The sequence below is a fragment of the Pseudopipra pipra genome, chromosome 6 (assembly GCF_036250125.1).
Source record: "Pseudopipra pipra isolate bDixPip1 chromosome 6, bDixPip1.hap1, whole genome shotgun sequence".
Classification (NCBI taxonomy): Eukaryota; Metazoa; Chordata; class Aves; order Passeriformes; family Pipridae; genus Pseudopipra; species Pseudopipra pipra.
In genome coordinates this window covers 18,760,272-18,783,133 of record NC_087554.1, presented here as the reverse complement: position 1 = coordinate 18,783,133, position 22,862 = coordinate 18,760,272, and the positions used below count along the sequence as shown (strand labels likewise).

Sequence of the window (22,862 nt, the reverse complement as noted above, 5' to 3'; positions counted from 1 at the left end):
AAGATGTAAGTCTGATTAAAATAGCATTCTAGTTTATTGTATGCTCCCTACAGAAGACAGAGGTGCTTGTCTTTGTGGCATTTTCTGGCCCAGGGTCCCCCAAAAGTCCCTTCCAAGAAGTACTTGTGTTCAAACAACCTCTTCTGCCTCAAGATCTCGGCCTGGTTTAGGGTGGGGAGGCAATGTGGTGGCCAGGAAACAACAGTTTCCAAACGAGACACTGCTTTGGGTCTGTGTGTGTTTCTGTGCTTATGAACTGAATGCCCTGCAACAGCCCATGGCTTGAGGCTGTGGCTGTTGTGTGAGTGAAGGTAGGAAGAGATCAGAGTAGTAGGCAGAGGGTCCTGGCTGTAATTTGGATCCTAGTACAAGGGTGTGATTCTTATCCACAAGAGCTGAGTTGTGAGGAGGAAAACAGGCGCACACACACAGACTTCTGACTACAGTCATGCAGTCAGTGGTAGTACGAAATAGGGCTGTGGTTCTGGAGCTCTGGTCTGGTACCTGCTCAAGCCTTCCCATGTACTGATCCTTTGCATGTATTTGTCTTTCAGGCTTTACTATCACCTCGAGCTTGGAGGGCCCCAGAGCCTGCCAATTCCTTCCTCGCCACCTTGTGGTGAAGCACTGCCCGTGTGGATGAGAAGCACTCGTTCCGTGTCTGATGTCATGATGAAGTGGGAGGAGTACCAGCGCCAGCTCATGCTGGGCTTACTCTGCATCAATGTGGACATGCAGGCCTCCCTCTTTCCTCGGGAAGGGTTGCAGATCAAGCTTCCACCTCTAGACTGTGCAAAAGAGTGCCTGCCACTCTTCTGATCCTGCTGCCGTGAGGGGATGAGGGTGGGTGGGAAGGGGAGCGGACACGGGGTGGGACCAGTCTCATCCCTCAGCAGCAGGCTGCCCTGTGCTTCTGAATATGCTGCAAAGGGGACTTCCCCAGGATAGAGACTGGTGGAATTGACTGTAGCCATTTGTTGCCCACTGGGCCAGGCAAGGGATCTCTGTGTTCAAAGGCACACACAGGCTGATACCTTGTTCTAGACTTGCATTGAGGCCTGCCCACTGCCTGTGGCCAGGCTGATGCTGACTCAGCTGGGCTCTCCCAAATAGTGCACTTTGAATTGCCGTTGGCTTTTTTACCGCAAAATAATCAGGATGTAGATGACGCTTTCAAGTTCATACAGCTTTTAGCTTCCTTTGTTTTTCAAAGCATGTGTCTCGGTTCTTTTCCTTAAATCATCTGGCATCCCTTAGCTCTTTGTGCTACTGAAAGATGAAGTAGCCTCTTGCCAAACCAATTTTTCTCGTGGCTTCCAAATCTCCTCTTGAGTTTCTTCTTTGCTGAAACCATGTCCTTTCCTCTCTCTCCTAACTGCATCCACACTGGAAGCCAGAGCTGGCCCTGCTGCAGACTGCACTGGAACTGGAAAAGTGTAGAAAAGTTATGTATTTTCCATGATTCATGTTGTAATGGTCTCTCCCTTTTTGACTTTTGTACTCAAGGAACTGCTGCAACTTGAACTCTGAGTGTTAAGTAAGTCATTGAGCTTATTTAAAGAAGTAATTGACAGATTTTTATTTTTTTTCCCCAGGGAAATGTTAAATTTGAGGCTCCATTCCTGTCAGTGTGAATGGAATTAGTGTGGGTTTGCCCTGGAAAACCTTAGCCTGACTATCTCAGGGTTAGCTTAGCAACTGAAGCAATGTGAAGTGCTTGTAGGAAGGTGAGATTGTGCAGGGCATGTTATTTTTGAGAGGCTTGTGGTGGAGTATCACAGCAAGTGCTGGGGAAGTGGCTGCCTTTGATAGGGGTTGGTTGGGCTTTGCTCCTTAAGGGACTGTACAACTGAGGGAAATTCCAAGTGGGTGATACAGAATGGATCTCCTGCCAAACTGAGGCTTCTATCTGGTTTTTGCTCAAGAAGTTTGTTTTTTGAGGCTTTGAAGTGAGAAGGATTTAGGCTTGTAGCTACACCAGCTTCACAGCTTGCTCATCTTATGTTGTGGCTCACAGGTACAGCTCTGCAGCTGGCAATAGCAGGACACAGAAGTGAAGTGATGGGACTGTTGATGCACATGCAGCCCACTTGGAACTGGCTACTCCTTGTCTTGCCCCTTAAAAGACCAGTGCTAGTGGGTCTGTAGCAGGGCAGGACTGTGCCTTGTGAGGCACTGCCTTCTCAGCGGTGGTCTGGTTGTGACTTGCTGTGTAGAAGTATGAACTTCCCTGTTCTTCACAGGGTGAGACATGGCTTCCTGCAGGGATTGCATGTATTTAAGCTTAAGTCTTCACACTGTGACACAAACCCAGCTCCTGGTATCTCTTTCTGCAGCTTGTCCAGCTACATGAGGCGTCTTCTACCTCTCCCAGCAGAAACAGCGTGCAACTGGCCAAAGCAAACATATGCTGTCTTTGCTGGGGAGCAGGACAGGGTATCTGAAGCTGATTACATAGCCTATACCTGGAATAGTGATTTATAATTTATAGACTCTGTTTTGCACCTTAGATTTAGAAAGGGAAAATAACACCAGAAGCTCTACTAACAGCTGGAAAAAGTAGCAAATCTGCTCCATCATGTCTACATGAACAGTGTGGGTGAGGTGGTGGGTGCTGTTTCCTATCAGCATAATTGTGCACTGGGCATGGGTTTGGTGTTTGTGTGGAGATTCTGATAAGCATTGGGACTTTTCAGTAGTGGCTGTTCCAAGCTGGGAGGCAATGGAGTGAGCAGCTGTGGTGCTGCCCAGGAGGTGCCAGTGCAAGTATGAGCTTGTGACTCTAGATTATTACCCCACTGCCCTTTCTGGATATAACCTACCTATGTAACACAAGGGCCTGCATAGCCTATAAAGTGGGCCTGCATTTATGCAGTCAGATTTAGTCTTAAGCTTTGCATAGTTAAGTCAATTAGGGAACAGGGAAGTTGCTACAGGAAGAGGAAAAAATTGGAGGATTCTGAAATCAGAATAGGAATATTGGATTACAAAACAAGTAAATCTTGTGATTGTCCAAAGCCTGGAGAAAAAACTTACTGCTAGATCTATGTAACTAATGGAAGTGAACCAGCAACAAGCTACTGTCACTTAGTGGGAGCAGATGAATTTGATGAAATTTGGAATTGAGAAAAGGTGTTCATTTTGTGGTCAGATTCCTTTTCTTCCACTGTTTTGGACTACCTTTCGGGGAATGGCTGCACAGTGGCTTAGTTTGCCAAAGGCATATCTCTTGTCCCTAATGCATACAGAGCAACTGGCAAGAACATATGGATATTTAGTGGCAAGAAATTAAGGCATTTTATCTGAAGCAAAACATCTGAGAGGGACAAAGCTGCATAAGGAAAATGCTGTGTTTATAAGCTGCTGCCCTTTTGACTCTGCCTTTTTTGTGTTAATATATGGGTGGAGAAAATGATGCAACTATTTTTTTTTATCCCTTCTTCCTGGACTGGTAAAACCACTGAGTGATTATGTAAACCACTAAACTATGAAACAAAATATTCTTGCCAACAGAGTGTGCTAAGAAGTTGCAGCTTGGCACCCTTGTCCCTTGAATTTCCTCTGTTTGCCTTTTGCATCAGAACTGACTGGTCTGGTGCCGACTGGGCTGATGCCACTTCTTCCAGTGCTTTGACCCAGAAGGCTTGCAGGTTCTGGTTCATGTATTTCAAGAGACTAAAAAGGCCTGAGTTTTGTTTTGTATTTCACCTCATCTGGAGTATAGTTTATGATAGTAACTTCTGAAAGAGAAACTTTTGTACACTTCAAACTGTAACCACAAACCAAAGCCTGGCTTTAAATATAAAGGTCTAACTTTCACAAGGAAATTCCTGTTTTTCCTATGATAATTTGCAGGGTGTGAAGGGATACTGGGAAAGCACCACTCTGTATTAACCCTTTCTTTGCCTGTTTTTGTTGCCCAAGTGATAAAATGGCTGTTGAGCGATAGCTTGTTGGCTCTGATAAAGGAACTGCAGGCCTGTAAAAAATACCTCAAACTACCCTCATCTTTCTTTTGAGAAGTTTCACCCATTTGCTTGAAATTCTTGCTGCTTGATCATCACAGATAATAAAGGATGAAGGAAGTAGGGAAGATTATTTTGTCCACTGATACAGAAAAAGAGTTATAGCAGCTTTTGAAGAAATAGCTTTTTGTTATGCAGTACTGCCTTATCTAGATGAGACCTCACTCTTTTTGAAATCTCTGGAAACCTTGTGGTAGAGTCTGGATTAGATATGAAAGTGTTTATTGTGATAATGCTAACTGAAATTCTTCAAAACTTTGTTCTGTGTGTACCTCATGGCATGCAAAGTTGTCTTCTGGGCAGACACTGCTTATTAACCTACACTCGCCAAGTTCACAGGAACAAGGTCATCTGTAGCAGTCAGTCCCTTCTTCAGCAAAACGTGTGGCTGGGCAGCCAGTCAGGGGGTTGCCAGGGCCTATCTGCTCTCCAGTATATGGTGGGAGAGAGGTCAGGTTCCTGGACCACAAGTTCATGCAGTCCATGTCCAATTATCTTATAGCATTCGCTGGACTCCTGCAGGAGTCCCAACCCTTGCTGTTTCCACTGTTTCACATAAAGGGTCTGTGCATTCAGGAATCCACTTTTTTTTTTCTCCTTCCTGTGTTATTACTTGCTGCTTTTAACAAGGCTAATGGTGAACTTCTTGTGCATCTAACTAGCCCCTAACCTGCACAACACTGTAGAGTTGTTTTGTGTACAACAGTCCATACCTATGACATGGTCTGTAACCCAAAATTAGTGTGTAGGATGTTGGGTTTGGTTTGCTGCCTGCCCTACTGCTAATACTGTTAACAAGCTGATTTTTCAAGGGATAGGAGGAAATACTGACCACCATGTATAGCACCTAGAATTGTTTTCTCATGGTTTCTTGGAGGGCTGTGTACCTGCAACACTCAGACCAGAGAATAAAAGAGAATCTGCTGTCTGACAGCACTGGGGTGTTCCTAGTACTTGTATATTTCCCAGTGGTTTTGTTAATTTTTAAAAATTAATCTAGTAATTCAATACTTTCTTTGAGAGAAGAGCTCTCACTTTTGCCAAAGTGGTTTAGGAGAAATACCTGAAACTGTATGTGTTTTTTCCCTTAAGGGTCCATTTCTGCTAAACGTGCTAGATGTGGTGGGTGGCAGGGCTGTGCGTTGCCAAAGTCAGAGGGCCTTCCCAACAGTTTTCTCAAGCTTAGTTTCTGTGTTTCCCTTAAATCAATGAGAGAACGGACCACCTCACTTGGCTGCCATGTCAGCCAGCTTGTTTGTGCCAAACACACCCTGTGCCTTTACAGTGGGCTCTGGCCTGCCTGCCCTCTGTGCCCCTGTGGTGTCTGCCTTTCTGAGTGCAGCAGTACTTGCTCCCCTCTGCTCTGCCTCCTTCCCCTTGCCTGCTGGTGGGATGTTGCTCCATTTCCACGCTGCAGGCAGCTCTACTGGGACAGCCTCCAACTGCATCCATCTCGCTCTGTGGATCCACGTCAGCCCTCCTGCACAGAGTGGGGAGGAGACCTCTAGTTCCAAATAGAAGACTTGGAAATGTAACCTTGAGATAAATTCCTCTTTCTTCTGGGGTTTCCTCTTGCTCTTGAAAACAGCATCTAAAACAGCTGTTTGAGCTAAATGTGTCCTGGGACTCCACTGCTGCCACTGAGTTTCAGAAGACCCTTAAGCACACAATACAGGTGGAGATCCTGTGGAAATTACTGATGTCAGAGCAGCAACCAGACCAGCAATAGCATACACAAGTCACATATTTTCACGGCAATGTCACTGAGTAATGTTCACAGTCACTTTAAAAGTTCAGTATTAAATTGTTGATGCTTTTTTTTCTCTCCCATTTCTATTTTCTAATGTTTTGCTGAAGAAAATGTAACTATTTATTTTGGCAGAAATATATCTTCTAATAAAAACTTTCTCAATATATTTACCTGGCTGTGGTAGATTGTCTTGCTATTTCGAGGTTTATTAAATACTTTTTGAATGCACTGTATGATGTGGGTTTGTTTTGCTAGGGCCCCCACCCTTCAGATTCATCTCAGGGTAAACATGTATCAGCATGTGATGAATGGGGCATTGACCTGGAGGTGAAAAAATGGTGCATTTTGCTCCAGTTCTGACTTCCTCAAGCTGAAATGACCTACATGCTATTACTCTCTGTTTATTGGAGCTTCTGGGTAAACCCTGGTTTCCGGGAGGACTTAAGCACCATCTTGTGGGAATAGCAGGTGCTTGGCACCTGTGAAAGGGTCAGTAAAAAGTTATTCACAAATTTTAAAGTTCTCCACTACAAGGGCCTCTCTTGAGGAAACCGAACCTGTCTCTTACGGCTCTATTTACAAGTGGGTGAAATAGATGGTACTGCCTGTTGTGTGTCTGCCTCTTCTGGTCAGATACCAAGGTCTGCCACGGTTAATCTCCAGCTGGAGCACGTGGAAACCACCGGCTCTTGGGTTGTGGGAAAGTCGGGGCTTTCCCTGGTGCCAGCCCAGGGAGCTGCGGCCAGGCTGCACAGCTGGGATCCCCGGGAACAGGGCAAATAGCCCCACACAGCCCGCGGGTTGCCGCTGCGGGGTGTCGGCTGGACGCTGCGGGGCTCGGGCTCGTCTTGGTCCGGGCTTTTGACAGCAGTAAACTTTAGGAAGAGACTTCGTTAAGTGCTGCCACGTGACGGGAACGAGAACTGTAATTAACATTACAGCATGCAGCTGGTAAAGCGAACAGCTTTTTTTTTTAGCCTCTAATGCCACCAAAATAACAAATACCCCAACTCGGTGAAATTGATCTTCCTTCCTTCCAAAAGCCGCCTGGGCGATGTCCGCGGCTCCGCCGGAGGAGCAGCTGCGAGCGGGGCTGGGTGCGCGGCTTTCGCGTCTCTCGGGGGTGTTTGGGGTCGGGGCGGTGGGTGGGGGTTGTTGCCGCTTATCCCGCGGGGCAGGAGCGGGACCGGCCCCGGGCTCCCGCTCCCGCCCGCCCGCGGCCCCGCTCATTTCCGGCTCGGGGCCGCCCCCGGCGCCAGCGGCGGCTCCGCTCCCCCCGCCCGGGCGGCCGCAGGTGCCGCCCCGCTCCCCTCGCCGGGCCAGGTAAGCGCCGTGAGGGACTCCCGGGGCGGGCAGGGCCGGCAGCGGCACCGGCAGCAGCGGGGGGAGCTGCGGGCGCGGTACCCCTCGGACGGGTCCCCTCCGCGGGGCAGCTCCGGCTCTGCCCGGCCGGGACCGGCCGCCCCTGGGAAGAGCCCCTGAGGCACCTTCGCCTGTCCGGCCTCCCGCGCACCGCCCTGCGGCTGTGGGGAGAGGCAGCGGAGGGCTGGGGGGCTCTGTGAGCTGCGGGGTTCTCGCCTGTCCAGAGCCACACACCTGCCTCGCCCCCAGCTGTCGGAGGTGCCTTGCCGGTGAGGGACAGGTATGGAGCATCCACGTTCCTGTGCAGAGCTGCCTTCCCCACTGCGCGCCGCTCCTGAGGCGTAGCCGCGGCCGTGCTGTGGGATGGGGAGCGCTGACCGGGTCGGGTCCGGGCTGGGGAGCTGCCGCCCCTTTCACCCTATCTCCTCCTCTTGCTGTGAAGTTTCCAGGCTTCTTTGATATAAGGTCACGGGACTTTGGTCTTGCGTGTTGGACCTGAATGCAGACCTTTTACTCTCTCTCTCTCTTTTTTTTTTTTTTTTTTTTTTTTGTACAGCATCCTCTGTTCAGGGACTGTTCTCTCTTGCCACGATTCAGGTGCAGATGACACTGCACAGTAAAGATGCTGCAGGTCCCTATGGCAGCTCTGTCGGTGCTGCTTCTCCTTCTCTTTGGAAGGAAAAAATACCAGAGCTTTCCTTTTCCTAAGGCTGCAGCGTCTTTTTAACATCCTGTGTGCATGGGATGCACTTCAGTGAACTTGTGTGTTGAACCTCAAGTCCTTCCTGTAGGACTTCCTGAAAACAGCCAAGGGGAAAAGAGGCCAGGGATCTCCAGCCTGGGACACAGGGAGATGGCGGTGCTCAGGAATATCCTGAGGAGGCAGGATAATCCAGACACAGCTTGCTTGTTTAGTTGTGACCTACTGAGTTCTTGGTTATTCCAATGGAGACGATGGCTGTTGTGCATCAAGGGGCTCTCAGAAAATCTTAATTTCTAGCTTTGCTTTATGCAAGGTCAGGGGCAATTGCATCTTACTTCTTATGTTCTAGAGCTGTATTTATTTTGGAGGATCATATAAGCAGGTTTATGCAGATGAATATGTATATATATATATATAAAATATTTATACATTTCCTGAAGGCGATGGAAATAGCTGATCCTTGTGACTTTGCCAGGCAGCCTCAGAGAATAAACTAATGGGATGAGGACAATTGACAGTAACAGCAATCATGTGGACACAGTTCCATGCACAATGTTCTTCATGGTCAGAGAGCTTTGAGGATATCGATCCTTATGTACAATAAACTAGGCTTGGTTTCCATAATATAGCTACTCACTGTCTAAATCTGTTTGATTTCATAAGGCTGCTCTGGTGACTTAATTATCCCTCTTCTCCTTGCCTGTTTGTAGAAGCTCATCTTGGATTTAAGGATGGTGACAAGAAACTTCAGCTGCAGCAAAAATGTGTCCTCATCCACTGGGTGGAGCAGCCATCTTGTTCCTGCCAGATGCCTTGGCTTGCTGTCTGTATAAAATCTGAGGTGGAAATAATTGATTTACTTTGTTTGTCTGAATCTGGAATGATTCATTTTGTTGTCCTACCAGAAGAGCAGAATAGTAACAGTCAGTAAAGCTTTCTGTCCTTTGTCACTGTGCATTCTTCGAGGTATCCATAGCCCAGCAGCTTGAAAGAGAGGTGCTGTGGATGTTCTGATTACCCCTCTTAATATTTTCTATCAGTGTTCTCTTTTTCCCATCCTGCATCCTGAACCTTTAATTTCTTGTCTGATGCCAAGAAGGATTTCCCTGTGCTTTGCCCTAATTGCTCATTTTGCTGAGCAAACCTGATCTCTGCAGCTGGGCAAGGAGCACTAGGGTGGATCTACTAAGTATTCCCATGTGCTTCTCCTATGGCAAGGAGCACCATGTGCTCTCCTTAGGCCGTATGTTCAAAAGGTTTGCCAGCCCTAAGCTTTTAAAAACCATCAACTAGGCATAAAAAAACCACCATGGAATGATGTAACTTTTTATTTTTTTTTTTAATTCTTAATCTGCTTTCTCGTGCTCATTTCTGATTGTCTTAGAGATTTCTGCATGTCTGTATAAGCTTCCAAGAAATGCTTGAATCTCAGTATTTCACTGGACTGCAGGACCTGGGCACCTCAAGCACAATAACAAATACTGTGAGCTTTGAGAGAAAACAATGCCAAAAATACCTGTTTTGGGTTCTGTGTAGGCTGTGGACTTTCAAATGAAGTCTGGAGCCATGGTGTGCTTCATTCAGGTTGGGGTAATGTGACTGGGAAGCCCTGTGGACTTTTTAACCAAGTGTTTTTCTCTTAACCATGTGTTACAGAGCACTAAAGCAGGAACAAATACTGTCTTGTGCTCTTAGAGACTGTGGCTTTAATCATAAGTTTGTTTGGGAGGAAATGGGGTATGCTTTGGAAGGGTACAGTGTTCTCGTTTGCTTGGCATAACTGGAAGAAAATCTGTCACATAATAAGACTGAGAGCAAGGAGGCTTGTAACATCCCTGCTTTCTATTTAGTGAAGTGTGTGAGTGCAGTTAATTTAGCAGAGATGTCATCTGAAGGAGGAGTTGTTGCCTCTGCTTCTGTAGTTTTAATTTCTGTGCTGGTAGGAGACTTCGTATCACTTTTCTGCCCTAGTTACTGCCCCTGTCTATGTGGAAGGGTGTGCCTGGTTCAGAAGGAAGTTTGAGGATTACACACACCTGAAAGTCCTGCAGAAAAGGCTTGTGTTGTTCGGAGGATGGTAGGAGACCTCTAAAAATGTGTTTGGGAGCCGTGAACCTCTGGAGATCTGCTTTGGTGGTCCAGCACAGTGTGGGCTTGAGGCTGGTTTGAACTTGTGCTCTTGGTAAGATCCTGGCAGATGTCAAGTTGCCACTGCTCACAGCAGGTGATGTGTCATGGGCTGAGGCAACCTGTGTTTCCGAAGAGGAGATGAGACTATGAACAAGGCTCTTAAGACCTATCCTACAGCTCTTTTGAAAGAATTAGCCTTTAGCACATGTGCTGGATGTAGGCTAAAGCAATGCAGTGAAGGCTTGAAAAATATCTAGTTGCTGTAGCTGTGCAATCAAGGTAACAACACCCAGCTGTTTATTGCTTCCTATCTCAAGTTCTCCCAATGAATAACAAGCAAGATATCTGCAGACCTTTGGAGGAATAGAACTGGTAGCTGTGTGTTGTTTAAAATAACATTGTGGAATGCATAAATAGGTAATTTAGGCTACGGAAAACAAACCTTCTGGGAAAAATCCAGCTATGTTTGGATATAGCTAGGTGAGTCCAGCCTCTGGAAAAGTAGGGTTAGAAGGAGATTGCAGGCTAGCTGTAAAGCCTTGGTTGAGCATGGTGGGAGCTGGGGAGAGGTGCAGGGAGGTGGACATGGAATAATACTGGAACTTGGTGGCCCTCACTGTTAGAGTAGATGAATCCCTCTCCATCGAATTCAAAACATCTGTGAGTAAGAGTGATGCTTTTATCTGCCTCAGTTTCCCTTCTTCTCCCTCTATAAAATGACAAGGAGGAAACCAAGCTCATCTCCAGCTGTGAATTGAAGCTGTAGGTGACCTGTAGGTTGACACAGGACAGATATTGAAGTCTTCTCTCTGGACAAGTGGTCTGACTCCCTGTAAAATATTGCTTTGTCTACTGGCAAGGACTAGTGTGGCTGTACTGTTTTTAGGGAAGGTGAGCTGTATGCCTGTGCTAGCACCTGAGGTGGTGGTGAGATGAGAAGTGTAAATTTTGCTTAGCCTTATTTTGTCCACAGTTCTTGTTTGTGGACTAAGTGCCTGTTTTTTGTGGGTGGGACAGGCAGGCTAGCAGAGCCATCCTGCTCTGGGGTGCACTGCTGCAGGCTGAAGCTCCTGGGCTCTGCCCAGCTCCCCTCTTTGGCAGGTGCAGAGCTACTGAGCTTTGCCCAAGAGGCAAGAAAAGCGTCATCATTGCTTAGATAAGATAAAGCATGACCAAATCCTTGTTACCCTTGGCAGGTGTGGCTAGATGCCAACTGGAATTTGTGCGGCTCAAAGGAGTAGCCAGGCTTTGCAGCTGTGGGAAGGGTTGCAAAGCCTCCTTAAAACATGGAGACTTGATGCTGGAGCACAAAAAGGAAGGTGAGTGCACCCCAAGGGATAGTGAGAGCAAGGGGCTGATGGGTGTGAATAAAGGAACCGGCATCCAGTAACCCTGTGGGCAGAAGGAGTTCTGCTGTGTGTTCCTGTGCCCTGCTGTGGACTCTGGTGTTGACGTTGCTCCATGAGCAGGGCTGAGAACCTCTTCACCTCTCTGGTTTTTGAAGTTCACAGATGCCTGTTGTCCTGAACTGTGCCCTTCTGTCTGAGATCATGGGAACTAGGAAGATAATTCAGATTTATTGGAGGTGGAAAAGGACACATGTGGATGCCCCTACAAATAGACATTTCTTCCATTGCATGCTTTGCTTCTGTGCTTGAGAGCTACCTTTCTTCTTCCTCACCCTCTTTGCCTCTTAAAGGAGTACAGGATGTTTGCTCTGCCTTCCTTTCTCCCAGACATGTAACCAGAGAAGTAATCCTCTGCTCCAGTACAGGTGCTCAAACCCTTTTGATTTAATGTGTTTGCTATGGCACAAAGAGTCCTTCGCTTCCAATGCAAATCTGGTTGCTCAGTCAGAGCTGCTCAATGCAAATGGACCACTTGTAGCTGTTCCCTCTTGGAAGAGTGGTGCAGGCTTTATGTAAAGCATGAAGGTAAGACTTCAATAGCCTGGAGACAGAGAATACACAGATTTGTGCCAGAGGAAGGTCAGCATGGCTGTAGTTCACTCACAGTCTGTTTCCAGACTTTTGAGGTGGGATACTAGGCAGGAGGATATTTCAGGCTGTCAGTATCAAGTAAATGAGTGTTTATAGAAATGGATTAACATTTACTGGTTATGGGTGTCTGGGGCTTGGTCGGTCATTCTCTCCCCTCTCTCCTTACCACCTCCCTGCTGCATCCAAGTGCAGAATCTGCACCAACTGTGATTTGGTGACTCAACCCATTCTGACGCCTGGATCCCTTTCCTCTATTCAGGTTGGACAAATAATGTTCAGTCTGTAATCATGCTTGAGAGCTCTTGCTATTGCCCTGGATATGGGGAGCTACGGTGATGCTTAGATTGGCTTAATCCAATTCGATCTGAAAATCCACTGCTCAGAACAATAAATGTTGCGTGTGGGGGGTGGTGTTCAAGTGCCTTTACTAAATCAGAAACCTTTTAAGCATTGGTAGATGAAGGGTTTTTCTTTTCAATGTGTACCACTAAATACACAATGATGTGCAGTATGGTTGGATTAGCATTACTATGGGAACCATAACTTTTTGTGTTTCCTGACCTTTATCCATGAGACGCTAAAGATTCTTTAATGTGGCTCCAATGTGTATATTTAATTTTTTGTGTCTTATAAGCTTTTTTGTTCTAGTCAGTACTAAGAGAACCTTTATAAAGAACCCCAAGAGGAGATTAGAGACAGGACAGGCTGCAAGGTGCAGGAAAGCAGGTTGCTTGCTTTTTTGTACTGTTCTAGCAGAATCCCAGCCAAGCCCATGGGTCAGTGTTAAGCATGACTTCTGCAGCCACTGGGAACAAAATGGTGAGTAAACTCTCCTACTCAGAGGCAGATACTTCACTTGGTATGGGTTTGTTTGGTTTGGAATTTTTGCCACAGCTACACTGCTAAGGCTAGAGCCTTCCCCAAAGCATGTGGGGTCCTGGGGCTTAGGCAAAGCCAAGCCTCTGAGGAGGTCAGAGTGGAGCAGAGCTGCCCTCTGGCATCACAGAACCCTCCCAGATGGCTCAGGGGAGCTCTCTGGTCCTGTTAAACCTGTATTAAAGACAACTGTGATGGCTTGTAGTTGTCTTCATGCCCATTTTTTAATCTGGGTTTTGAAATAACCATCTTAAGCTAATAGGGAAGGACCAGCCTTTACCTTTGCTTTCTGCAGGTCCTGCTACTGCTTGTTGCAGGTAGGATGGGGCTATTTGGAGCTCCTGTCTTTGCAGGCTGATGAGGTCTCTGCTGTTCAGCTATAAGCTGGAGTCTTCTCAGTGGAAATTGGTGGAAGAGGGTTTTTTTAATCTCTGTAGAGGCTAGGGTTGCTCGCTCATGACTATGGCAAAGCTTGTTTTCTGAGCAAATATTATCCTTGAGGGCTGACAAAAGAGACATTTGGGGTAAGGGTGAAAAAAGAGGACAAAATCATGCCAGGTGATGAAGAGCCAGCCTGGCCAGGGTCTCAACATGCTCTTTTTTCCCCTTTCCTTTGTCACCTTTCCTGAGAAGGCATCAGGCTTAACTAGTAGGAGCTGACACAGCTCAGGACATCTTCATGCTGCCAGGGGGCTCTGGAGCTGCTGCTGAATGACAAATCCCCATCAGCATCTCCAGCTGTCAGCAGGCAGGAGTGGCTCTGCTTCCTTTCTGGGTTGGTGTGGCATAGAGTGACACTTTGGTCAGTGGCAGGATAGAGGGTGGCATCTCTGACTGCTTTAGTGAGATAGTCTTGGGATGTGTACTCCACCCCTGGGGTGTGTTTTACAGTGCTTTGGAAACATGCTCCTTGCCCTGTCATCTTATGCTTTGCTTTTCTTTTTTCTTATACTCTCTGTCCTTCTCTTTGTGAAAGAGGTTTCCAGCCTTGTAAAAGTGGAATTAAACTTGAGGCAGGATTCACAGGGGTAGTTTGCAGCTCTTCCCTTGTTGAAATTGGATGGGAGGTAGGCAGAGAGCTACCTACAAGCACAGCTAGAGTTTCTCAGGGAAGGTAAGTTCAGCATGAGACCAGGGCTAATCTGCTTTCTTATCACTTCTTCCCGTCTCACCTAAGGCAGATCAGAAACAAGCCCTTCTCTTTCACTGCTGTGTGCAAGGCAGGATTACAACGAATTTACCTTGGAAGCTTAAGGGCAGGTTTTCCTGTGCTGCTTTCTGAACTGATGGCTACCAGCTTGTGTTGGAAAGGGGATGAGATGCGTAGGGAGCATTGCAAACCACACCTCCCAGCTTGGACCGGCTCTGATCCTCTATTTACAGTGGCAGAGTTTGTTCTCCACTAGCTTTTTGCTGTGGAATACACTGCTGGTTCCAGGGAAGGGGAGCAATACTGTCCTGCCACTCAAGGTATTTGGGGACACCTGCAGAGAGAGAAAATGGGGTGGAGGGGAGGGAAGAAAGTCTCTCTCGTTTGGGCAAGGAGTTATTGGAGAAGAAAGTCTGAAGGAGTTTGCGAGTTGCTGTGTCTCAGCAGAGTTTCTTCCTAGGAATTTTCTGTTCTGACTTCCTGCTGTTGCTTTAAAGCAGCAGAATAGAACTCACTGAGTGCAGTGGCATTGTATACCACTGCAAAAACCAGTTGTTATTCCCATGACAGAGGAAGGAAAATTTATTGATTGGTTTTTCAAGAGCTGGGAATGCTTAATTAACGACGGTTAATGCATCAGTTTGGATCACTTGAGGTCTTTGGAAATGTTGAACTTAAGAAACTTGCTCTCAGTTCTGATGTGGTTCTGCAAGATGCTTAACTAATTCTAGTGACTCATTGATTTTGGAAACTGCTGATTTAGAGTAATAGCTGAATATTGGAATATTTGAGATTGTGATGTTTTCTTATGAAGTGGATGCCTTGAGCTGGTCAGATTAAGAACTACTAAGGATTTCCTGCTGCATGGTTTTGAAGACCACTAGGAATTTTTCTGTAAAAACATTTGGCAGGAAATTTTCCTCTATCTCTCATAAACATCCCTATTCCCCTTTGCCCCTTTCTGTAATCCTATATCATTGTTCCTGTTGTGGGCTTCTGACTCAGTGACAGCTTTTGTCAAAGAGTGGAATATCCCACCGCATGACCCCCCTACAGTAATTTTACCTTTCTCAGAACAACTGTATGTGTTGAACAAAAGCACCTTTCAAACAGCATCTGCTTCCAAGTTTGCCTCTTGTACTAAACTGTGCCTGGGAGGCAGGGAACAGGTGCCCTTCAGTTGCACACTTATCCCACTTTGTGGAGGAGCAGTTCAAGGCTTGTGGCTGCTCAAAACTTTCTCTAGTTTTCTGTCTTGTAGAAATCTGATGCTTTTAATATTTTGTGGTGATTGTCCCCCCTGAATGAGAAAGGAAGAGGGTATTTCTGAATATCTTGTACATTCAGACTGATCCTTTCTTCTTTTGGGAGGGGGAGTACCTGGATTCAAGATTTTACCTGTGTCCCCCTCAGTGGTCTGACAGCCAAGAGGTTTCTCTACTAAGAGCACAGATTTCATCCTTTTCTAGTGCATAGGTTACACTGGCATTTCAGGAAAAGTGTTTTGCATAGCACAGCCAACACCTCCTTAGCTCACAGGAAGGAGTGAATTTTTACTTTTATACCTGTTGTTAGCAGGGTAGATTATGAGCTGAGAGGTAACCAAGTGTCACACACCTGTGCACATGGCAAGTTTCATCTCTGTGAGGCAGAGAATGGGTTAAATGTCTTCTTGGAAATTGGCTTCACCATCTGCCTCGGCTCTGTTTGTTGTTTTAACAACATTTGCAGAAAGGTCAAACTGTCCGTGGGTCTCATACATCCCTCCTGGGCAAAACCAATACAGCACCAGCCATGGAGAGGCTTCTACAGTGAGTTGTAGTGCCTAGAAATCCTCCCCATACTCATTCCTACTTGTTAATATTTGCAGACCGTTTTTACCCTTTAAGTGCATCTCTCAAATTCAGAATAGTGAGGAAAAGCTTTTCCCACAGGTCCCGTTGCTAACATGTGGCCTGGAAGATGTTGTGGGGGTGAGGTAGCCGTGTGTGGTTTTTAAGATATTGGAGGTGAATTTCCTGGGATGAGGAAAAGGTGCTTGAACTTCATGCATGCCCCCTGCAGTTGTAGCCCTCTGGATAAGGAGGTTTCAGGTACTGCATAGAACTTACTGGCTCAGCTGGAAAAGAAATCATTGTCTGTCGCATGTATTCAGTAAGCTGTTGGAGTACCAAGTCCAGTTCATAGGACTGTTGGTGGTGAAAACACAGCAAATGCTGTGGTGCTTTTGGTCAAAGACTCTGTGTACTTTGAAGGTGGTTTTTGCAGATGACAAAGCAGCCTCTATTCATGCTGAGAAGCAGCCAGGCTGAACCAGCTCTGCACCTCCTACAGCAGCTAATGGCAGATCCCTCATCTTCCCAGCATAGATGTGTAATGATACTTTTCTAGTACACTCTTTTGGCTGTTGGTGAATCAGAAAATTTTCACCAAAATCGATACTTTATGTAATTGTCCTTCATGGACAAACTCAGGGCAGAATAAAACAGCCACTTTGCAGCCTGTGACATCCTCAGCATCCTCTGTCAGCAAGTCCCACACTTAATTGTCTGTAGGATGCCAAGTGTGGTTGCATTCCTGAGGGCTGGGGAAGAGCCTCGTGTACCTGGTGCCTTTGCTGCTTGCAGGGTGTGAAAGGAGTCTCCCCAGCAGCATTTCTCCTGATGTGTCCTTGCTGAGCTGCAGAAGCTGAGGCCCTGTTTTCCTTGATGACATCTTAGCTGGTCAGTAACTAGTGGCATGAGCAGCAGAAGTGTACTGACTTCTGGTTGTTGCCTCCAGTACAACCTGCTCTGCATGCAAGTGCTCCCTTCTCTAAAGAGGCAGGTAAGGCAGGAGGGAATTACCAGTGATGGTCAATTAAACAAGCTGAGGAGCTGCCCTGGACTTATGTAATTTCCTGAAGAGCTTTAAATGCCAGCTTAGGTTTGGAGTTGCCTTCCTTCTGGGGCGTTCCTGACTGCCTCACCAGCTCTTGGAAAAGAGGAGTAGAAGACAGCAGGGATCTCCTTTGCCTGGGAGTTCTCAGTTTTTGCTTTCAATCAAAAATGATCCAGCATGTTTGATGTCAAACACCAAATCCTGAGTCTTTTATCCTCCTTTTCCCAGATCTGGGCTGGCAAAGAAAGTTTCTTTGCGTCCTGCCTATCTGCCTGGCCGGTAGGTATCACCAGCAGAGCAGAGCACATATTCTGTGGTCAACATACTTGGTGTTACACAGGCATAATCTACCTTCTGATTGCTGAACTCAGAGCAGCATCTATCTACAACTTCACTACACTGTTAGTGGTGTTTAGCTAATAAAAGCTGTATTATCTCTTCACAATCTAAGCTAAAGTATCCTGTCTTTCTCAATTATGTTCTTGAGCTGGTAGTTCCTGTCCTCTAACAACTGCACATTTGTGGTACAACATGAACAGTGGTGGCATCAGTGGGAAATGATACTGGTCAGAGCCCTTTCTCCTTCACTAAGTGAAAGATGTTTGCTTCCTGCTGGCTAAGCACGTCCTCTGTGATGTGCAGCGTGATCTCTAGCCTATAAAATACAATTAATTATTCTTCTTGAACCCAAAGGGTCCAATCTTGCTGTTCTTTCCATTACTCTGCTGCTGCGGTATAGAAGACGAATCCTTATGTTGCACTGTACATTATGTAATGTTCTGTCTCTTTAAAAAAAAGTTTCAAGAAACCTGTAAGCCTTTATAAAGTGAAGGAATTTGTGAAAATAAGTTGTTTCTAAACTAGCTGTTACTATTTGTCATGTCTTATTGCAGGCATGCTTTTTATTTTCTGAAAAATCAGCTATGTGCTAGTTATATTGACAGATCCAAGACCATTAGCTGTTTATGGAAAAAATGTGGTTTGGGGTTTGTTTTTAATTGCTGAGAATTAACTCTTGGCCCAAATATTATTAGAGGAAAAACTGATGCTTTCTCTCTACATTCCCCAAGAAAAACAGCCCAGCAAAGCCAAAACTCCAATTAGTAGGAGAGGTTCCAGTGCCTCCAGTTTGCAGTGCCCATTCTGTGCCAGTGTGAGAGAGCTGCAAAGTGCCACAGAGATGGGCATAGCTGGGGAGTGGCATGAGGCTGTGATGGAGGAATTGTGGCAATTTCTGGGTGAAGAGCATTGTTTTGGTATGTTGTAATTACCTATCTGTGTTGCAGACTTCTCATACTGGTAGTTCTGGGCACACATTGGTACTTTTCTGTTGTGCCGTTGAATCAGGAAGCATAACTGAGTGCAGTTTTAAGAAGTTTATTTGTTCACCTCTCAAAATGGAAAAAGAGAGGTGTTACCACTCTCAAGTTGCTGGGAGATAGGAGCAGAGAGTCTGCATCAAACAGTTTCCCCATGGAAATTTTTTTAGATCAAGAAGTTGATATGGTAAATTCCCCTTTGAGGAGCTTTGGTGAGGGAAATGGTGAATCTCAGCAGAGCTCCTCTTTAAGTTGCTCTTCAGAAAGATGAAGCCCCTTGCAGCTGTCCCTGTTTCTGGGATATACCTCTGTATCCTACTGCCATATCCCATGATGAAGTCATCCATCCATCCTGCAGCAGGGGTTAGCTCAGGGCTATCAAGCTGGGCTAATCCCCTGCTGAATAAACAACACAAAGGTTCCTGGATTTGTTCCTGTTTTCTTAAAGAGATACAGTCAAGTGCAGGCAATTAAAACAGAGAGTAAAGTGTAGCTCTAGATATGAACACCTGATTTCAGGCTCTCTGCCCAGGGTGTGTATGGGTTTCTTAGGTTTTTCTAAAGAAAAAACCCTCACAAAACAATTGATGTTTTTCTCATTTTTTAGTGTATTTCTTTTCCTGCCTTTCCCTTTGGGAAGGGAGAACCCAACAACCACCCAAACACATTCCAAACAATGGAAACAAATTTCCTAGAGAAAGGAAAGAGGAAAATTAATTTTGAACAAAGTACACTAGAGACATAACTATTTTCTTTTTGCTCTCCTCCCAGCCTTTTCAGGCACCATGGCAGAGCCTTTTAAAAAAATTTCCACCAAGAGGGTACCCAATTCCTTTAAGCATCTTTTGGAACTTAAGCCTGTGTGGCAGTCAGTTTGACACACAGGTCAGTGTCTTTCCCTGGCAAGAGCTCTGCTATGCCTTCATCTGTTCAGTTTTGCATACCTGTGATTTTGTCAATGCATTTAGAATATGTGCTTTTTGCATGCAACTAGGATAATAATTGTAAATATGTATATTTGATCCCTGAATTTCACAGTACTATAAAATACGGGATGTGTAGATGTGACTGTGACCTACAGCATGCAGTTTTTATAGTAATTATTAGCTTTCAAAACATTGGGACCAAAAAGAAGGTAGAACAAACAGAACAAGTGGCATGTGTTTGATATCAAATGGTATAAGAACCTGTGAAACTTTTATTGCCCTTTTCTTTTAAAACTTACCTGTTACTCATCTGCTCTTGAGTGATACTCCAATTCCACGAAAAAGTAACAAATGCTTTGTACTACTGCATATTGGCGTGTGTTTGCTGTGCATTTGTAATTTGCTGAAGCAACAGGCTCCTGCTGCAGGGATCTGTTACCAAACCCTTCTCTTCTTTGTGTAATATCTCCTCATATAAGGGATCAAACCTGTCTCATCCAGTGTATGTGCCAGGAGTGTGATCAATGTGTACTTAAACATTTGGTGGATTCCTTCCTTCGAAGCTGTAAGACTATTTTTCTGCATCAGGAGCTGAAAGGAAAGGGTGTGTGTTCCCCTGATTTGTTTAAATAAACGTCTTAAATATTTAGCTTTAGTATGGGGGTGGTTTTGTTGTTTCTAATAATATTGTCTTAGGCGGAGATACAGGAGGATGTCTTTTGGGAAACTTCCCAGCAAGTATCTGAGCACTTTTGTTTGTGGGACACCTTGGACACCTGTAATGATTATTATTTAATATTCCCCTCTACAACTGTGTCACCAAAAATTCAGTGGTACAGGAAAGAAAAACCTGCTTTCCCTTATAGTTCTCCAGGGCCCAAACACTGGACTTGTTCTGTAATCCTGGGTAAGCCACTTAAGCCAGTTATGCTTAGGTTTTTCCTCCTTATTAACTGTTGATTCATTGTCTTGCACTGGGGAGGACTGCTAGGAATTCAGTGCATGTACAATGCCCTGTGGTGAATAGGGTCATCTAAGGACCAGCTGTAGAAAATTTGGCTGTGCTCCCCACTTTCCTTTTCTCCTTGTCATTGGGCTGTGGAAAAAACAACCTACCCCAAAGTTGTCATGTGCTCATGGTGGTCACGGTCACATAGATAAGGGCTTGGCTGTCAATAGTATTTTAGCCATGACTTTCCTTTACCTGTTTAAAACTACTTGTGGCTACAACGAGATGCTTTCCGAGACAATAAATTGGAAACTGTGACCCTGTAGTGCTGCCTTCAAATAAGTATTTCCCCTTTCCAGGAAAAGTACCTTGGGTCTGTTCTTCTGCTTGCTGAAATTTGCAGTTTCTGTGTTCAGATTTTTCATTCTTCAGTTTCGAGTCTTTGAAACTATTTTGGTGCTTGAGTTTCACATGTAATTATCAGTCTCCAGGAACTGAGTCTTAAAATAAAGTGCCAGCTGCCACAAGCATCAGGAACCAAATTGGAGGGGCTAACAGTCTACAGACATAGGCAGGTGACATGACTTACCCTGGGCCATATGGCCAGCTGAGTCAGGATTAAAATTCAGGTCTCATGATTTCCCCAAAGAATGCTGGGATTCATTTGACTTTCTGCAACAGTTTTGCACAGGACAAACCTCTGTTTATGCCTCAGGTGGTTAAGGATATTCATGTAAATTGTTCTGGGTTACTTCAGTGCAGAAATAGAAAATCTGGTGTTAGCTGTCTTTATGGCAGTCCATTTCCCGTTCTGTGCTGTGTCTGAGAGGACCAATGTTTGCTTTCTAGGCCGTGGGAAAGTTGTGTTGCAGGAGCAGGTGAATTTTTGCTTGCTGAGCCCCGGCACACACCATGGTGGGAGACACCCAGTGTAATCCATGGGACCTGAAGCCTGGCTTTCTCTCAAGCTGTGTATCAGGTTGTTCAGGTGTTGGACACTGCCCAAATCTGGATTGTGCAATATCAGAGCTGACCTTGAGCACAAGCAACCAAACCTGTGGGGTGGGAGAAGATGGGGCTGCAGAAGAACATTACACATTGGGGCTGACCAGGGTGATTGGAGCCCATTGGTGCCCCCAGTGTCCCTGGGGCTTCCATCTTCCAGACCCTGGGAGAGGACTTTTTGGTCTCTAGCACAGTTCCCAGATGTGAAGGTGGCAGAGAAGTCTTGTTTGAGCTGACGCTGGGACTCCATCTCGTGGAGTTGGTGCTGCTCAAACCATGTACCCAGAAAACTGTAATAGTCCCATGAAGCTTTGTCAGCACCCGCTGTCTGTAGCAGGCACAGCATTTCTATCAGCATATTCCTGTGAACAGTGAATGTTTCGACAGTTTCAAAGGGAGGCTGGGCAAGTGTCTTGGAAGATAAGGAAGGAACAAGGTAGCTCGGGAATTGCCCCCGGCTGACAGTGGCTAGTACCTGACAGGTGTCTTCAGGAAAGTCTTCTCTTTGCTTGCCCTGCTGTTATTCTTCCCTCACCAGTCATTCATGGCCACTGTTGAGGGCAAGATGCTGGGCTAGACAAACTCTGCCATGACCCACTGGGGACATTTTGTGATGGAAATCAACAGCCCAAGATGCAGAGGTTGTCCTGACTCCAGACTAGGTGTGGAAATTAATTCTTAGCTGGTGGCAACTCAATATAACTGCATTTTCCTGCCAGAAGGGACCTGGGAAAATTAATTCTGTCAGGAAACTTGTGTTACAACCGCTGGCTTTGTCACTGGAGGTGGTTTGACATCATCTTGCTGGCAGAGCCTGGCAGGTTTGCCTGACCAAAAGCATTATCTGCCTGTACCTGTCTTCTCTGCCTTTACCACTTGTGTCGGGCAAGTGTGGCTCTTCCCAAGCTGGTCCTTCTGCACCCAAGCCAGCTCTGCTTGCCTCACTTTTGGATACCAGTCCACAGTTTTGGCACTCTACTGACCTCAGCCTCTTTCAAAGAGGTCTTTCAGTGATGCTCTGCATCTTGCTGATGAAGCTGCTTCCACAGTACTTTGCAGTGATGATTGTAACTGGAGAAGGTATGACAGCACTTATTAGACTGAGATCTGCTTTGTGCCTCATCTGCACTTACATCATGCAGTGCCTTACAAACAGGGATAGAGAGGAAGAGCTTCTCAGTCACAGGCTTCTGGGAAAGAAGTCCATCAGAGTTGCGATGTATTTTGCTTACTGGGGCTCTCTCTTAGTCGTTGCTTTGTTCCTCTTCAAGTGCTGTCTCACAATTGAAAAAGCCACATCTGGCTTGAAGCCACTTGAAGCAGCTTGGATAAGAGACTGCCTGCTCTGAACAACGAATTAATGGGCTTGGTCTTTTACATGAGTAAAGTCCTTTCAGACTTTTGTCCATGTCAGGCTCCCAGCTCTTCTAATTAAGGGGCTTTTAGCTCAGCCAGTGTTTGGGAGCTACAGTACAGCTGGGCTTTTGATAAAGTGAGGAAATGCTAGAGGTAGAGATGTAATGGGTTGGATTTCAGCTTCAAAAAATGTCTTGGAGAGAGAACAGAACATCCTCCTTGTACCACCTTTTGTTTGCTGTAGCAAAGCTGGGGAGACATGAACTACGTGGGCTGTTCTGGCTTTTGAAATAGAAATGATGAAGCTGATAATAGGAAAGTAAGATCATCCTGACTTCTGGGGGCCTCTGTCTCTTAGGCAGCTAGAGGGATATTTCAGAAAACATGTTTTTTTACTCGTGTCTTTTCTTATTCTGCCTGTTTTCGGCAAT

At 45.8% G+C, this 22,862-nt stretch overlaps 2 protein-coding genes across 9 annotated transcripts in view; both read left to right on the top strand.

Annotated features, from left to right (window-relative positions):
• Window positions 1–5,941, top strand: part of PNPLA2 (patatin like phospholipase domain containing 2) — a 29,074-nt gene extending 23,133 nt beyond the window's left edge. Inside the window, exon 9 of the mRNA XM_064657653.1 lies at window positions 555–5,941. Within this exon, the coding sequence (XP_064513723.1) occupies window positions 555–819 (265 nt within the window). The 3' untranslated portion in view covers window positions 820–5,941. The remainder of the gene's footprint in view (window positions 1–554) is intronic.
• A 1,059-nt stretch (window positions 5,942–7,000) lies between these two features.
• CRACR2B (calcium release activated channel regulator 2B) overlaps window positions 7,001–22,862 on the top strand; it is a 46,412-nt gene continuing 30,550 nt past the window's right edge. For 2 of the 8 annotated variants that reach the window (XM_064657646.1, XM_064657639.1), the window contains exon 1: window positions 11,162–11,289. In XM_064657646.1, coding sequence (XP_064513716.1) covers window positions 11,177–11,289 — 113 coding nt within the window. In that variant the 5' untranslated portion in view covers window positions 11,162–11,176. Of the gene's footprint in view, window positions 7,099–8,332; window positions 8,682–11,161; window positions 11,290–12,351; window positions 12,790–13,941; window positions 13,961–14,164; window positions 14,317–22,862 lie in introns of those variants that run through there. The other 6 variants (XM_064657640.1, XM_064657648.1, XM_064657641.1 and 3 more) reach the window with 6 other exon arrangements.